Source organism: Poecilia mexicana, unplaced genomic scaffold (genome assembly GCF_051168715.1).
Source record: "Poecilia mexicana isolate PSO_F unplaced genomic scaffold, ASM5116871v1 scaffold_20, whole genome shotgun sequence".
NCBI lineage: Eukaryota > Metazoa > Chordata > Actinopteri > Cyprinodontiformes > Poeciliidae > Poecilia > Poecilia mexicana.
The window spans coordinates 21,975,898-21,993,206 of NW_028263389.1; the positions used below are offsets into that span (position 1 = coordinate 21,975,898).

The 17,309-nt window shown below is 38.3% G+C and overlaps 1 protein-coding gene across 2 annotated transcripts; it reads left to right on the forward strand.

Moving 5' to 3' along the window:
• Positions 1 to 1,681: 1,681 nt before the first annotated feature.
• Positions 1,682 to 11,515, forward strand: zc3h15 (zinc finger CCCH-type containing 15). 2 transcript variants are annotated; one of them, XM_014973428.2, is made up of 11 exons: positions 1,682 to 1,911; positions 6,239 to 6,340; positions 6,499 to 6,610; positions 6,714 to 6,866; positions 6,969 to 7,060; positions 7,189 to 7,371; positions 9,323 to 9,403; positions 9,509 to 9,574; positions 9,652 to 9,762; positions 10,567 to 10,696; positions 10,820 to 11,515. In XM_014973428.2, the coding sequence occupies exons 1-11, from the start codon at positions 1,837 to 1,839 to the stop codon at positions 10,990 to 10,992; spliced, it is 1,278 nt and encodes a 425-aa protein (XP_014828914.2). In that variant the 5' UTR covers positions 1,682 to 1,836; the 3' UTR covers positions 10,993 to 11,515. The 2 variants fall into 2 exon arrangements, with proteins under 2 accessions (XP_014828914.2, XP_014828915.2); XM_014973429.2 differs by having other exon boundaries at positions 6,508 to 6,610.
• The last annotated feature ends 5,794 nt before the right edge of the window (positions 11,516 to 17,309 follow it).

Sequence of the window (17,309 nt, forward strand, 5' to 3'; positions counted from 1 at the left end):
TGAGATGTTCACCTTAAAATGTTCTTTTATTTTAATTCTTTATTAGCAATAGCAATAAATAAAAAAATAAGTGTAATTTAAATACATTACTAATATATTAGTAGTATATTTAAAATATATTAAAAGTATATTAAAAATATATTTTAATATAATTCTATGACAGAATTAGTACACTCAAGATATACTAATCAAGCTCTTGAATACTACATAAAAAAGTATACTTAAAGTATACTACGTACTACTTGAAGTTGTTCCAAAAAAGTACGTTGAAGTATACCAAGTAAACTAAAAATTGTAATTTAATACTATTTAAATACTATTAAAATATACTAAGCACAAGAAAAGTTCTTCCAAAATAGCACAGTTTAAGTACATTAATCGAAGTATGTTAAAATTTAATATACTAAAGTATACTTTTTTTTTTACTAGGGCAGGGTCCCAGAGTCTGGAGGAATGGTGGAGAATAGAACCCAAGTTGCTTTAAATCCAGTGGAATATTTCCAGTCAGTAATAATTGGTCATTCATTCTAAAAGAGCCCTGAGAACGTACTGAATGCATGTACTCTACTACAGCATATGTGTACTTTTATTGGTTGTATGATATATTCTAATTTTCTAAGAAATTTATTTTGGGTCTGCTATAAGCCACCATCAACAGCATTAACAGAAATAAAGACTTGAAATACGTCACAATGTGTGTAATGGATTTATCTAATATATGAGTTTCCCATTTTGAATTAAAATCCTGACAATTAGTTTTTAATGATATTCTAAGCTATTGGAGTGATCACATATAACAGTAACAGAATAATTTTTTTGGTAATCTTCTGAATATCCATTTAACTGTGGTTTGTGCAGTCTGCCTCAGACAACTCAAGACTAGATTTTTCTCCCTTATTTGGACGTATCAAGCATTAATCAACTAAGTCAAAGCAAAAACAATTAAATTAAGGGAAAACTGAGGATTATTGGTGAACATAAAATCTATTGCAGCAGAAATGCAATTTTTTTCCGGTATCGGGCTGAGTTAGAAGAAATTAGGTTACTTGATTTTCACCATTTGAATTGATCCATCTTGATTGCTTCCTTTTAAAATCACCAAACAGATGTTGTGATACTGACCCCTAGTGGTCAAATGGTAAAATTGCATTGAAGTCTGTGAGCTTCACTAAGCCGCAGTTTCCAGAGACATTAAATACTGTCTAGAACAGGGGTGTCCAAAGTCGGTCCTCGAGGGCCGGCATCCTGCATGTTTTAGTTCTCTCCCTGGTTGTAGTAACAACCTTTTCAGCTCGTCAATGTTCTTCTTAGGCCTTCTAACGAGCCGTCATTTGATCGAGGTGTGTTAAACCAGGGAGAGAACAAAAACATGCAGGATGCCGGCCCTCGAGGACCGACTTTGGACACCCCTGTTCTAGAACATATATTCACTTGAGTTCTAAATGGCTCATTAGGCTCAGCAGATTGAGAATGAAGCTGGTATCCAAAGAAGAAGTCTCACTTTAATTAAAGCTGTGAGTCTGTGTATATATAAAGGTCAGGTACATTTTGGGATAAAACAAAATTATCCCAAAATTTGGGAGGTTTGTGCGAAAAGTTGTATTTATAATTGATGTACATAGGTATTTTCCTCTTTTACTCCTGCTTACTGCATTACCCGTCATGCCTCTCTGGCTGGGTGATGACGTCACCCCTCAGCAACAACTCACATGTGGCCTTGAAGGCGCCGCCGTTGCTTTCCTGTTGCTAGCATTAACTGGTTTATGTGCATTTCCAACCGAAATACCCGACTCAAACACCCACACGAGTTCATAGAATAGCGTTTCCTGAACCAATATGCCACCGAAGAAGCCCGCTCCGGCTACGGGAAATAAAAAAACTCAAGAGAAGAAAAAGGAAAAGATCATTGAGGTAAATATGGCACGAGTTAGCATGTCGGTGTTTGCTGTTAGCTCGATGGCTAACTGAAGCTATAATAAGTTGGTATTAAAGTTATTTCGCTCTGCATAGTCAATTCTATGTTCATTTGGCTTTACTGTCTCTTTCTTAGTCAAGAAAGAAGTTGACTGACTGTTAATGTTAATATAAGATGCTGTCATAATTCACATTTATACACGAAGCTCGTATTGAAGTGGCTGCTTTAAGGGCCCAAACTGGTCCAGCGAAGATTTAGCAGTATATTTAAGATAATGCTCACATATTGTTGATTGTATTGATAGTCTGTGTCTTGTTTTTCTGTTTTTTGTTTTTTTTACAACGTGTTTACACATAAAAGTAGAGGACAACCTGGGAGTTTTGTATAAATGGTCTCCTAAAAATGTCCAAAATAGAATTAAAGTTGAGCAGAGCGCTTGACATATTAGGCTATTAATGCATTTTATCTGTTTAAGTCTTTCTACGTCCATTAGCCACCTGACAGGATAGATAATTTTTTATCTGTAAAGATTATTTTCATCTTAGATGTAGGTCTTTAAATGGGTGATGAACAATAATTCATCCATTATGACTCAGGAACACCTTAAGGCTGATGAACTTTTAATTTTCAAGCCTAGTATAAGCACAGTGCTGAATACTACCACTTGGAAAAATCTGCAGTGTATCAAATACACATTTTTCCTGCTGTATGTTGATATTAGGTATTGAGGAAACTTGGAGACTGACAGTGCTTTATAAGAAAATAGCAAATAGATAGATTTTTTTGGTCCTAAATATTTCATTTCATTTGATGGAGAATCTAGACCAGGGGATTAGAAGAACAAAAGAAAGCCTTACATGTTGCTGCTTTTAAATATGAGTCAAATTTCAAATAAAATTTTATTTGTATAGTGCAGTTGTAGAACACAGTCAACAGTTGAAACTAGAGATGTGCCGATCAGGTTTTTTCCTCCCGATACCGATCATCCATGAGGGTCGATCACAGATACCGATCACATAATTATTTTTTTTTTTTTATCATAAACACTACCGGTTACATTATGTGGAAAAAGGAACCATGAATTCACCTTAATTTAGACAAAAACTTGTTTTTAATAACTTTTTTCAAGAAGAAAACTAAACAAAACAGGCATTGTGCAAATTGTACTGCTATTGATACTATCTTTAACAGACTGATAACATATGAAGGCTCTGAAGAGGCTAAATAATACAAAGAGTCAAAATAAAACCTCTCAACATTGCCAAAAAAAATCAAGTGTAAAACTTAACATTCAAAGGCAAAAACAGGATCCATTACAATAAACAATCCAGAGTTACTGAATGAAAACTTCCTGATAGCATGGCGGCTAGCTGATTACTGCTAGCTCTGATTGGCTGTTTCTGACTGAGCGGAGTAATTATGCAGATCAGGGAGGAGATCGATTATTTTTTCAGAGATTATCTGTCTCATGTTAGGACAGCGAAAGTTTTAATATGTATGTAAAATTTATTTTTTAGGTTAGATGCTGCAGCTTTAAGCAGAGGTTCGGTGTGAGAGTCACTACCAGGTGGAGCAGAAGCGAAGCTCCGTCTGTCAGATATTACTACCTGTAGCGTAGCAGCGGTTCAACAGGAGAGCAGAACCAGCGTCTGACATCGCAGCTCGAAGACTTAAATAATTTTGCGGGTTATTTGTTTAGCTTTCTGACCGTCATGCTAATCCGGTGAGTGTTTGTAGCTGTGCGCTGCTTTACCTGCTATCTGATCCTCCGTATGTCTTTTTTACTGCAGTGAGCCTCGATGTAGCCAAACTCCGTCAAGTATAGCATTGTTTTTATGTCGTATTAGCTTCGTTGTGTTGATGCGTTTTGACCTGCTTCAATTTTCCGCCGCAACACGCAAACTTCCCCTTTCACTCAGTGCGTTATAGTTCCACATCGCTTAGGATTTGTTGCTGCGCGTTTGCGCAGAGTGAAGGAAAGAGGAGACCAGCTGCACAGGCAGGCTGGAAATGAGATGATCGGTATCGGCAACAAGAGCCAATGATCGCCGATCACCGATCATGCACTTTTTCACGAAAATCGGCCCGATTATGATCGATGACCAATCGATTGGCACACCTCTAGTTGAAACATTACATTTTGCCATCATTACACATCAGATTGTTGATTAATGTTTCATGATTATGTTTCAAAAGCAACTCTAACCAGGTGGGTTTTAGTCTTGATTTAAAGGCACTCAATGTCTCAGCTGTTTTGCAGTTTTCTGGAAGTTTGTTCCAGATTTGTGGTGCATGGAAGCTGAATGCTGCTTCTCCATGTCTGGTTCTGGGATGCAGAGCATAACCAGAACAGGAGACCTGAGGGGTCTGGAACGTTGATGCAACAGCAGATCTTTAATGTATTGTGACGCTAAACTGTCAGTGATTTATAAACTAACATCAGTATTTTAAAGTCTATTCTCTGGGCTACAGAGAACCATTAGATGGAGTTTAGAACTGTGTGATGTGCTTTATGTTCCTGGTTTTAGTCAGAACTCCAGCAGCAGCGTTCTGGATCAACTCCAGCTGTCAGAGTAATTATTATTATAATTTTTTCTTATGCCAACTTGTGAAGACACTATTGCAGTAACCAATGCGACTAACGATAAACGTATGGATGAGTTTCTCTGATGCTGAGACTTTAGCAAGATGAGGTTAAAAGACACATCAAACACATCCTGCATTGCTAAACACACATATGAAAACAAAGAAAATGCATCTTGCACATCATTCCTGCTGTTTGCTTTTCCAAAAACATTAAAAACCATCAATCTCAATGTGTATTGTTAAGTAGCTAATAAATAAAACGGCTGCGTATCGCCGTAAAATACAAAATATTAACATTTAAGAAAGAAGCCATGCAGCACCTCGTTTTCAAATGTCTCTTTTGTCTACATACATAGTGAAATATGTGCAATATTTTCCACCCAAAACAGAATTATGCAATTTCTTTAGATGTATTTATTGTATTATCACTTAATGTGATACATTTCTTATAAGAATTTTGCTTTATTGGTATCATAAGTTCCAATTAACGGTGTTTAAAAGCCCTTTGTTGTTGGTGTTGATATTTTCTCCACTGTTTGTTTTATGAAACCAATACATTTGAAAATAGTTACTGTGTGCAGTTTGGTGATACAAATCACAATTCTTTCTGTGACCGGTGTATTTTAGAGACACATTACAATTAGTGTTTTTTAAAAGCATTTATTGTTTGTGAATCTATAATTACTGACTCGCAGTTATATAAAGGTGATAAAACATAATAAATAGCAGTTTTTGTCTTGTTCTATTATTTTTATTTTTTATTTTTTTGTTAAATAGTACTTATCGGCACTTATCACAACAGTGGTAAAAATATCATGTTTACCAATAAAATTTAGGATCTGTAGTCACACCTCCAAACATCTTTTTGCATACTTTCAGTTTTGTAACTTAATTCATTATTAACTTTTGTATATTTTTTCTAATAATCATCTACTCCTTCTGTTTTTACTAATTCATTCATTTAACTTTGAACTAATTTAACTATTTACATTACTATCATCATGGGTTGTAACATTGTTAGGTAAAACAACTTCAGTCATTTAAAAAAAACTTGGTTCTCAGTACTGAACATTGTGGATCACCAGATGTTGTGTTTTTTAAACATGGTTGTGTTTTATAGAGTTGTTCCTCCTCTAACTTGTTTTGCTGTAACTTATTTAAAGCGAAGTTATTTAATCAATAAATAACTTCACTTATTTATTAAGCAAAGTTTAATAAATAAGCAAAGCAGAGGTTGGAAACGCTTCACTGTTTTATGTTAGCTGTTTTTGAACAGAGTGGCAATTTAATTAAAACCAAAAAACTCATGACTCAATGAAAAATCTTTCGACCAGCTGTCTCTAGGTTTTTATTACACTGAAACCAAAGCTGTGATTAGTTTTTTATGGAGCCTCCCTATCGGTCACCATGTAATTACTACTTTCCTTCCTCCAGTTGTCCTTTATTTAGAAAATAAATTTAAACACAAAAGCAAAATGATGTTTTTTTTTGTTTGTTTGTCCCATCCCACAGTGTAACAATAAGAATTATCAGAGAGCCAGAAAGAAGCCCAACAGATTTACTTTCACAAGTACAGTGTTACGGCTTTGACTATAATCCTCTACTTTTATATTTTATATATATAAACATATATATATATATATGTATATTTATTTATTTATTTTTACTAAAGCGTTAATCAGGATTTAGTTTGCGTGTTTTTTCTTGATCTTGATGATGGGACTGTTTCTTTTTCAGGACAAGACTTTTGGCTTGAAGAACAAGAAAGGTGCCAAGCAGCAGAAGTACATTAAGAATGTCACACAACAGGTCAAATATGGACAGCAGAGCGCCAGACAGGTCATTACACTTTATCTGTTTAATCCTCAAATGATCCATGTTTCTCTAATAATCCAGTTGTTCATTCTGTAGGAACTTTACCTGAAGTCTAGACAAAGCCTCTGCTAAAGCTAGCTAATCTAATCCAAACTTTATGGTATCGTTATTCCTGTGTTGAGATTGCCCAGGCAGAAGCAGATAAGACCAGTAAGAAGGCTGACAAGAAGAAAGAGCTCGACGAACTCAATGAGCTGTTCAAGCCTGTAGTTGCTGCCCAGAAAGTCAGTAAAGGTAACACGTAGTCAGCCAGATCGACTCCCTTTATGGCCTTAATCTGGTCTAAACTGGTCATCGTTTGCCCAAGTAACTGTTTTCTTGTTTGAATTGTGTTCAGGTGTCGATCCAAAGTCAGTGCTGTGTGCGTTCTTTAAGCAGGGCCAATGTACTAAAGGTGACAAGTGTAAGTTCAGCCATGACTTGTCCATGGAGAGGAAGTGTGAGAAGAGAAGCGTCTATGTGGACGAAAGAGACGAAGACCTGGAAAAAGGTTGGTGGATGTGCTTTTCAGCTAGACAACTTCACAGCTGCTTCCTGAGTTAGAAATGGGAACTTCTTTCATATCTAACTTTCTGCTTCCTGTTTCATTCAGACACTATGGAGAACTGGGATGAGAAGAAGTTGGAGGAGGTGGTCAACAAAAAACACGGAGAAGCAGAGAAGAAGAAAGCCAAAACACAAATAGTAAGTGTATTTTTATTATTTTATTTTTTCTGTCAAACTGAATTCAAAAGTAGTGGTGAATCAGTCTCACTTCACCTACCAGACCCCAAACACGCCGTCATTTCTCCTGTTTGTTTGCTTTTTTGTAGGTGTGTAAGTACTTCTTGGAAGCCATAGAAAATAACAAGTACGGCTGGTTCTGGGTGTGTCCAGCAGGGGGCGACAACTGTATGTACAGGCATGCCCTGCCACCTGGTTTTGTACTAAAGAAAGACAAAAAGAAGGAGGAGAAAGAAGAGGAGATCTCATTGGAGGAGCTGATAGAGAGTGAGGTGAGACAGATGGCTCGTAAACAAAGATGGTCAAAAACTAGAGATGCACTCATCTGTTATTAATCTGTATCAGTCACAATATTGAGAAAAATTCTAGGTCAGATATTAATGACAATGTGCCTGACCCATAATGGCAGATCTATTCAATCTAATTCTATGTGTCATCCTCAGAGACATCATGATTTATTTTTATCATTATATTGAGAATTCCTAATTGTTTATTTCAGAACCATTTGAAAGGTTTGTTGCTGTTTATTTTTACATCTACAAGCTAGCCAACCTGTTTTTATCAGTTTCAGATTCTTTATTTTACATTGGCTGTTCTAGTCGCATTTGCTCTGACTGAACAAATGAAACTTGTTTTTACATGTTTGACCAAGTTTCTGAAGGTGTTGATGAATTTATTTGTGCAGAGTTAATTCAGTACATTTACATCTGTGTTTACAAGAAATGCATGTAGGGATGCACTGATTTGAAAATTTGGGCTAATATCAATATCTGATATTAATATTGCTTTTATTTACCAATATTATGTTATTTCACTACAGTTTCAATACTTCTGGGAGGCAAACACGACCAGAAACGGGAAAAAATAAATGTTGGTTGTTCATGTCTGCTCAGTTTTGTTTATCAGAGAGATACTGACCGTTGTGATATATCAGCGGTCTCAAACTCAATTTACCCGGGGGCCGCTGGATGAGGAGTCTGGATGAGGCTGAGCCGCATAAAGGATTCCACAAAAAAACATTTAAAAAATATCCTCATATGTCATCAACATTTAATTATTTCTCCAATACATGAACTGCAGGCTTTGGCTAAGACAAAGACATGATGAGGGTGTGACAAAATTTAGGTTGCGTTCACACTGCAGCCTGAATTCCGATTTTTTGTCAAATCGGACTTTTTTCGCAGGGCCGTTCACACAGCCACACATATGCGACCTGTATGTGTTCTGCAGTCTGAACGGGCAAACGACCTGAAAGTGTCCCGCATGCGCAGTAGAGGGCGCAATAGCGTCAGCGTTCTCAGTGTTCTGACAACCGCCATAAAAAGAAGAAGTGCTCATTGTTTGCGGAAGTAAACATGGAGGCTAACGGTGGAGCTTAGCTTACATATTTGAAGTTGTTGTCCAACCGGAGCAGCATATTAACAACTTAATCCTCATTATAGTCCGTCATAGTTGTTTTTCTTCCCACTTGCGCGTATCAGGAAGCAGAATTTGTTGAATATCAGTGACGTTCAGTTCGGATGGAGGCGGCCTGGACGTTGGGTCGATTTGAATCGGATACGTATCGGATATGGGTCGCATTCGAAAAGAATCCGACCTGTGCTGTTCAGACTGTCATGAAAAGATCAGATACAGGTCGCATTACGTAAAAGAAATTGGGTCACTTTAGGCTGCAGTGTGAACGCACTCTAAGTTTATTCCACTTGGCGTCACTCTTGTTCTACGTTTTATAGAACGTCTCGACGCGTGACGTCATTACCGCTTAAACTTGTCACAACAGCGCGGCGGATGACGAGCAGCCCAGTAACTGTCGCCTTTCTCTGCGTTTGATCGTGGCATTTGTTAATGGTAGAAAGTACTGCAATGGCGACTGCAGGGAAGGGAAACTGGTACAAGTTAGTGTAGCTTAGCCTAGCACCGAATGTCAGCCATGACGAGGAACTGCGGGCGGCACTTCCTTCAGAGGGCCGCTCACCCTGTGGGCCCCACTAATATTATACTTTCATATCACGGTGGGGGCCACGAGAATGAGACCTCTGTGACATATTGTGCATCTCTAGTTTCAAGTCAATTCAGCGCTGTTGTTCTATATCACTTCCGTATCGGCCGGTACATGGATCGGTACATCTCTAGCTAAAAGTTTTTTCTGAGTCAAACGTTTGGCCGTATCTTGTATAGACAGTCATTCCCTGGTTCTGTTCTGACGTGTGTCTCCATCCGTAGCGGGCCGCTCTGGGTGTAAACGTAACTCGGATCACACTGGAGACCTTCCTGGCCTGGAAGAAGAGGAAAAGGCAGGAGAAGGTTGGAGTTCTTTTCACCATTAGTGTCGATTTTGTTCCTGCTTACTGCTATAGAAGTTAGCTGCTCTCCGGCTCTGATTGGTCCAGGCTCTGCTTTTGGTTGCAGGTGGATAAAGCCAGGGAGGAGCTGGAGAAGAAGAAGGCGGACTTTAAGGCTGGCAAGTCGCTCATTGTGAGTAAATGTTTATTTCTGAAGGGACTATGTTTCTACCGTGACCTGCAGCTTTAAACCCAGTGGTGTCTGTCCAGGTGAGCGGCCGAGAGGTGTTTGAATTCCGGCCGGAGCTGGTTGACGATGATGACGACGAAGCTGATGATACTCAATACGCCGACGAAACGAAGGAAGAGGATGAGGAAGAGGTAAATGGATAAAAATGATTATGTATTGGTTTTTATTTCTATTTATAAATAAAAATAAATAAATAAAATATAATAATATAATAAAATATAAAATAATATAATAAAATAAAATATATTTTTATTTATAAATAAAAATAAAATAAAGATAAAAACTTCATCTGAAATCTGTTTTCCAGTTTTATCTTGAACTGATGATTTTGTAAATATGGAAACAGTTAACTATTTAAGTTAAAACCATAAAAGCAGATATCGTGGAAATGGTTAATATTAGAATAAACTCAGATGTGATTATAAACCTGAAAGCTTGGTAAATGATCTAATTCTGCAGTACTGATTTGTGTCAGCAGGTGGCAGAGTAATACTTGATATTGGACTGTAGCTTCTGTAGCCATGTTTGCATTTATCTAAAGAAAGGGTCATTTATATTAAAGTACTATCCATACTACAGTTTATTAGTACCAAACGTCCTTTACCTCTTTTTTTCAACTAGAGATGGGATCAGTCAACTTATTTACCTCTGTATTAATTAAATCAAAACTACAAATGGAGATTAACAGCATGTAGTTTGATGCACTTTTGAGTTTTATTAAAATCTGCCAAAGGTTAAAGATATTCTGTGGTGCATAAATGAGGTTAATTTTAGTTTTTTTATTTTCTGTTGGATTTAAAACTTAACTCAAAGAACCTGCAGCCTGCTTTTTTTTCTCTTACGGTAAAAAATAGACTACATAAAACAAACATGTTTATCCCATTGTGTTGCTATAATATGAAAAGTCTCTGAACTTCCTTCTTCCTTTCTTTCAGACTGATCTTACAGATGTCCAGGACATAGACTTATCCCGTTTCATTCCACAAGAGGTCGACCATACGGGTATTACAGTAGCATCTACAGACCGATTCAGCTCCAGGAATGAGGTGGCAACAGGAGACAACGGTGAGGAAGAGGATAAACCAGCTGATGTCCACTTTGACCTAAATCCATCCAACTCTCGACTGTTTTCCTTTGTTTAGATTGACATGTTTAGATTTTTGTCTGACCTTCTTCTTCTACTTGCAGATGATCAACTAAACTCAGCCTGCGGCGGCGCCGAGGCAAACGGGCTTTCAGGAGGGGAGGATGGAGGAGGGGAGGATGAAGAGGAGGACATACCCGTGGATGAAAATCTGTTCACAGGAGAAGATCTGGAGGAGCTGGATGAAGAACTGAACACACTGGGGCTGGAGGACTGAGGAAGAGGAGGACTAAGTGACTAAAGGGAACGGCAGATGGATGCATGGAGCTAAATATCAAAGAGACCAGACGTTTGAATGATTTTACCTTTCAGAGACTCCAGTAATAAAGCCCGATTATCTCATGTCATCACTTCCTGTCTCTGCGCCCTGTGTTTTCAGCGCCGACTGTCAAACCTGCATCATTCTGCAGATCTCCACAACTGGGCGATAATCTGGGCCTACATCCTTCTCTTTGTGATTCGTTCAGTAATATATTTAATAATCCGAGGCATAAATCTGAAATGAAGTGTCACTTCCTTTTATGCCAGAGTTCCAGAGTAAAGATGCACTTTTTGTCTCTCAAATCCATAATTTCATTAAACTGATTTAAAACTTCACCCTGGTGACAGACCAGTTTTCATTTAAATCCAGCTTTCTTCATGAGCATCACCCTCAGAGACCAGATTCATACTCATTCCCAGCTCCATATTGTAAATAATCTGAGATGCCTCCTTATGAAATAAAATAACTCTACATTCAATGTTTCTTTTCTTCTACTTTAACTCACCTTTTATCTGGTGTTTTACTCCTGATTTGTTACAGAGAAAGAAAAAAAATTTGATTGGTGCAATTTAACAAGCACACAGTACCACAGGTTCTCCACTGTACAGTGGTCATAAGGTGCTTTTATCTATATTTGATACTTGGAACAAAAAGAACGGAAACAGACTTCCACAGCAATGAGATTTGAAAAGTTAATTTATTTCAGCAACAACTGACAGATCAAATACAAACTGATCTTTTCAAAGCTTTATTTCTGTGATCTTCCACTTAATTAGAAAACATTTGATTCCTTCAAAGATTAGAGTATTACATCAGAACAAATTCATTTCATACAGATAAGGGTTTAATGAAAAATGTAAATACTTAAAGGTTGCTATGTTCTAATTTACTGAGATCTACATTTTGATTTGTATGGCTTGACCTGGTGGGTATTAAATGTATAACTAGTGAAAACCTCGACATTGAACACAAGTGTACCGAAGCCTGTCAATAAGCAGGAATCTCCTTAGGATGGATTTAACTGACCCAAACATGGGAGAATGTTGGGAAAACCTGGTTATTCCTAGACTTTAGAGATAAACCTTTTATTTCTGGGCTCTTAGTCATGGTGTATCTTCCTTAACCTTTAAAGACTTGAGTTTTACACACAAAATATATGAACCACATTCACACCAAGACCACTTATGTACTGCAACACCTGAAATCTATTATTGGTTAACTTTGAAGCAAGATTTAGCTTGATATTCATGGAAAATTTGTTTTATGTCGGAGTGACTCAATTGCAGTTTTCCGGCCGATCACAAATTAAAAAAAAAAATCTGATTCAGATTTTTGACGGTACCGATTTTTTTGTCTGAAAAGTCAAAGTTGGCAACAGTGGTGGGCGGCTCTATCAGGTAACCCTCTAACAGCAAAACAAAGGGGGGCAGTGGCTGATTTTTAGTCTTTTGCTGCAGTGAATCAGATCAGTTTTTCATGTATCCACCAATCACTAATCTACCAAAACATTGGACATCGGCCAAAACTGGAAATACCGTATTTTCTGCACTATAAGGCGCACTGGATTATAAGGCACACCTTCAATGAATGGCCTATTTTAAAACTTTTTTCATACACAAGGCGCACTGCATTATAAGGCGCATAAAATAGACATTACAGTAGAGGCTGAAGTTACGTTATGCATCCCCTAGATGGAGCTGCACTAAAGGGAATGTCAACAAAACAGTTCGACTCCGGTCAGCGAGGAGAGCCTTCCGCAACTGGGCCGGGGCGTGGCCGGACGATGGTCACCCTTCTCCGTTCGCGCACAGCATGTTGGTGGAGAACATGGTGCTAAATGACCTGCAGACGACCTGATTATAGACGGTCGGTAGGTTGATAGGTCACTCAAACTTTATTAACAAACCAGCGTTCTGACAACTATCCCAGCATGCACAGCACGCTTCTTCTTCTATGGGTGAAAATGAAGTTGGCGGTTGCTTACCGTAGTTGCTATACCTGTCGTGGCTCAATATTGGTCCATATATAAGGCGCACCGGATTATAAGGAGGACTTTTGAGGAAATTGAAGGTTTTTAGGTGTGTCTTATAGTGCGGAAAATACGATACCTAAAAATGTCCTCTTATGGGAGTTGATGGGATTCAACTGGTCTTGAGGGTAAAAGTGTAAATTATATTGGTATCAGTCAGTTTGCCCTTTTTTTTTATTTTACATATTAGGATCGCTCTGATAAGTAAAACTGTGCTAAAATTAGCCAAATTAGAGTTCAGGGTTTCCCCCCAGTGTATTATAGGCCTGGCGGCCACCATCCTTTACTAGCGCCACCGCCAGGCTAAGCCTTTCTTGTTTATGTTTTTAGGAAAATAATAAAAAAAATAACTTTTTTTTTTCTTTTTTAAGCCAGATTGCAAGAGTCTCTGTTGCTCTGAGCAGGTTATTCCTAAAAGATATGTTTATAGAAGATAGGTTTATAGTTTATGCATTTAAAGCCGGACCAATCACACCGCTGGCTCCTCTGCTCGTTGCCTCGCGCGCCGCAGTAGCTGGATTAAGTTTACCTCGGCGCGGATCCCGCGCGCCTCCTTTCACTCTAACTGAACACAGGCTGACCTGTATGGATATTTACATCAGGTAGGAATTATGATTCTTTCCAGAGGTTTTGATCAAGGTAGGACTTTAAACACCACTCTGGTTAGCTCTGGTTGCGCAGCTCTACTTGAGCTGCAGGAATAACTTGTAGTCGCTGTCAGAGGCGAGTTGAGCGAGCGGTGACAATGATTTATATTGTGAACAAAGAATTTTGTGCGGCTTTTCCATCTCAACATGCTGCCCAGGGCCGGCTCTGCCTGCGCTGATAAAGTTTATCTATGTGTCCCGGTTGGCCGGTGTATTAGTTAATGAACTAGCGCTAACCTGATCATGCAGTTCAGTCTGGTGAGGAGCTTTCGCGCTCTCCTGTCTGTAACGCATCAAGCTGATTTTATATTATTATTTTCAGTATTATTTTTCCGATTACACAATGCATCAAATCGCATCAAATGCTTTGTCCACTTAGAGTTAATGTGCGCAGCTGCGTGGAGATCTGAGAAACTCGGTCCCATAAACTCGACCAACCAGAATAGTTTCTGCAATCAGTTATAATTGCAGTTTACTAAATTGTATTTGTGAACAAACAGAGCTCAAACTTAAAGATTAAACTCATAGCATCAGACTGTTGCTATGGTAACAAAATCTAACTATGAGTATTGTCCTTTGAACTTTTACAAAGTAAACTTGCCAGCTCCTTACATTTAAATGTTAAACAATTTAAAATCTTTTAATTTATGTATGCTGAAATTGAATCAAATTTAGCAGCATTGATCATCTCAATAAAGTGTTAAATTCATGCATCTGTGGTCTGTGTTAAAATATTAGCATTTATGGGGCCCCTGAAGATCTGGGGGGCCTGATGGAGCTGCTGACTTAATTTGGATTAAACAAAAGTGCAAATAATTGATATTCATTTTAAATGTATATTTTGACTTGTTGTTTTTAAGACTAGTTGTGGGTTTAAGTAGTGTTTCACTGGCAATGTTTTCTGGTAACGTATAATTACTGAGTGATATTTTAAAATTTCCTGTCACCTTAACATCTTTTAAAACAAAAATACGGTGGACCGCCGGTGGACCGCCTCGGCACCCCAACCACCAGGCTTAGCAAGTTTTCTGGGGGAAACCCTGGCGTTTCCTTCCATCTTGTTTCAAAGAGCAACAAGATGGTGTCAGAAAGGGGAGCGAGTGGTATTTGTTTGGTCATGTGACAGGTAGTGATGAAACAGGATTTTGGGGTCTTTAATTGAAGCAGAGATGCAGATGGTTTTTACACAGTGTTGAAAGTCTGGGAAAATATGTATATAATGTTGGTAAGTGCTGGTTATCAGCTGTTGGAGCCTATTAAGAACTAGATAAATTTATGCTTTGCTAAATTAATTTCCACAGACTTAATGACAAATTAATGGTAGCTCAATTTTGTATATTCAATTATGTATGTATTTAATTGTTCCTTTTTTAGACCCTCCTCCTTGTCAGTCAGCAGCGGGCGGTGATTAACAAGCACAAACAGCTTTTGGGGCTGAGCTGATTGTTTTGACAAAGGAGTGAGGAGCGAAATGATCTTTGTACCGCAAATTAAGTTTTTTGTTGAAGTCAACTCGGAGATTACTTTTTGTTATGTTTGTAAGTAAAAGAAACCTTTTGGAAACAAGAAAGGAGTCTCCGCGAGTGCTTTATCGGTTTGAGCGAGTCGAAACCCTCCTCCTGGGCTGCTCTGGCATTTTTTGCCTTTTGGATATTTTGAAATGCGAGAGTGGACCTGACAAGTACAAAGATCTTCAACGACAACTTGAAGAACAAAGGCAAAGTTGTGGGATCCACCCGATCACTCACGGAGGAACAAAGAAAGCCGCCACCGGGCCGTGAGTAAAATCAGCTGATCGAGCTTATGAATGAAAGCGCAGCTGCGCTGTAGAGGAACAATCGATCACCACAGAAAGCAAAGTTGTGGATTTTGGAAAAGTATCGCAACAAAAAGAGGATTGTGTGATCATTGACAATGTCTGACCCAGATACCCCGCCTGCGTCTGAGGACATATTAAGGGTGCGCGTCCTCTCGCGCAGAGCCAGATTGGGAGCCTGCACTAGAAAGATTAATGAAATAAAGACTTTGATGACGGATGCGGGAAATGTTGATACAGTTAATGATTCAGTACAAGCATTTAAGGAAGCTGTGGATGAGTTTAACAATGCTCATAATTTGGTTCAAGAGCTCTTATCAGAGGAAGAAAAGGAAGATGATTACACTGACTGGTTTGAGCCTCGAATAACTAATCTAGATTATTTTTTGAAGGATGTTGAAACATGGAAAAAAGACATTTTACAATCAACAATCAGGCCATTAGACAGCATATCTAATGTATCAAAGAAATCAAAGTCATCCTCTTCCTCTGGATCATTACCATCCAGAACTTCCTCTGTCTCTTCAGAGTTAAAAAAGGCTAAAGCAGAACAGGCTGCTGCACTGGCACGAGTTGCTGCCTTGAAAGAAAAGCATGCTTTGCAAATGGAGGAAGCAAAATTGAAGTTAAAGATGGAGCAAATTGAGCTAGAAGCTGAGCTTGCAGCATCAACAGCTAAAATAAAAACCTTACAAAGTGATGAGGTGGACCAGAAACCATCTTCAGGTGATGGCATGAATGAATACTACAGCTCTCATCAAGAACCAGACTCAATGGAGGGCCGCGTGGAGTTTATGCAGCTAGGTGCTATACCAAAAACTCCACTTCAACAGACCATTTTTGGGAGACTCAAATCTTCTCCCAAGAGTTTAAGCACAGGAGAGAACAAAACTCAAAATAAGAATCCCACTGAAAGTGAAACTTATGATCATAATGCATCGCAAACTGCACGGGTTTATCCAGATGTGGCTGTTACTGCTGATAATGAAAATCTGAATGTTGTCATTCAAAGACAAAATGACATAGCAGAACTTATTGTCAACCACCAAAACCTGTCGTTGTTACCTCCGAGAAATATCCCTGTATTTGATGGTAACCCGTTAGAATACCAATCTTTTGTTCATGCATTTGAACAACTAATCGAAGACAAGACTAAAAATGATAAAGACAGACTGTATTATTTAGAACAATTTACATCTGGTTTGCCAAGAGATTTGGTTCGCAGCTGTTTACATATGGAAGGAAGTAGAGGCTACAGAGAAGCTAAACAACTATTAAAGGAACACTTTGGAAATGAAATTAAAGTTTCTGGAGCTTATTTGGATAAAGCATTCAGCTGGACAGCGATAAAAGCTGAGGATGGAAAAATGCTGTATGCATATGCAATGTATTTGAGGGGATGTTGTAATGCAATGCAAGATTTACAGAATTTAGAGGAACTTGAAATTCCATCTAATTTAAGGCTGCTAGCATCCAAGCTACCTTACAAACTGCGAGAAAGATGGCGAACAAAGGAGTGAGGAGCGAAATTATCTTTGTACCGCAAATTAAGTTTTTTGTTGAAGTCAACTCGGAGATTACTTTTTGTTATGTTTGTAAGTAAAAGAAACCTTTTGGAAACAAGAAAGGAGTCTCCGCGAGTGCTTTATCGGTTTGAGCGAGTCGAAACCCTCCTCCTGGGCTGCTCTGGCATTTTTTGCCTTTTGGATATTTTGAAATGCGAGAGTGGACCTGACATCAGCCATAACAGCAATATTAATATCGAATATCGGGCCAAATT

What these genes read in the sequence shown, in the direction of transcription:
- zc3h15 (XM_014973428.2), top strand. Translation starts at nt 1,837, where the DNA reads ATGCCACCGAAGAAGCCCGCTCCGGCTACGGGAAATAAAAAAACTCAA. An exon ending in AGAAAGCCAAAACACAAATA is followed by an intron (nt 7,061 to 7,188) that starts GTAAGTGTATTT and finishes GCTTTTTTGTAG; the next exon opens with GTGTGTAAGTACTTCTTGGA. An exon ending in AGGAAGAGGATGAGGAAGAG is followed by an intron (nt 9,763 to 10,566) that starts GTAAATGGATAA and finishes CCTTTCTTTCAG; the next exon opens with ACTGATCTTACAGATGTCCA.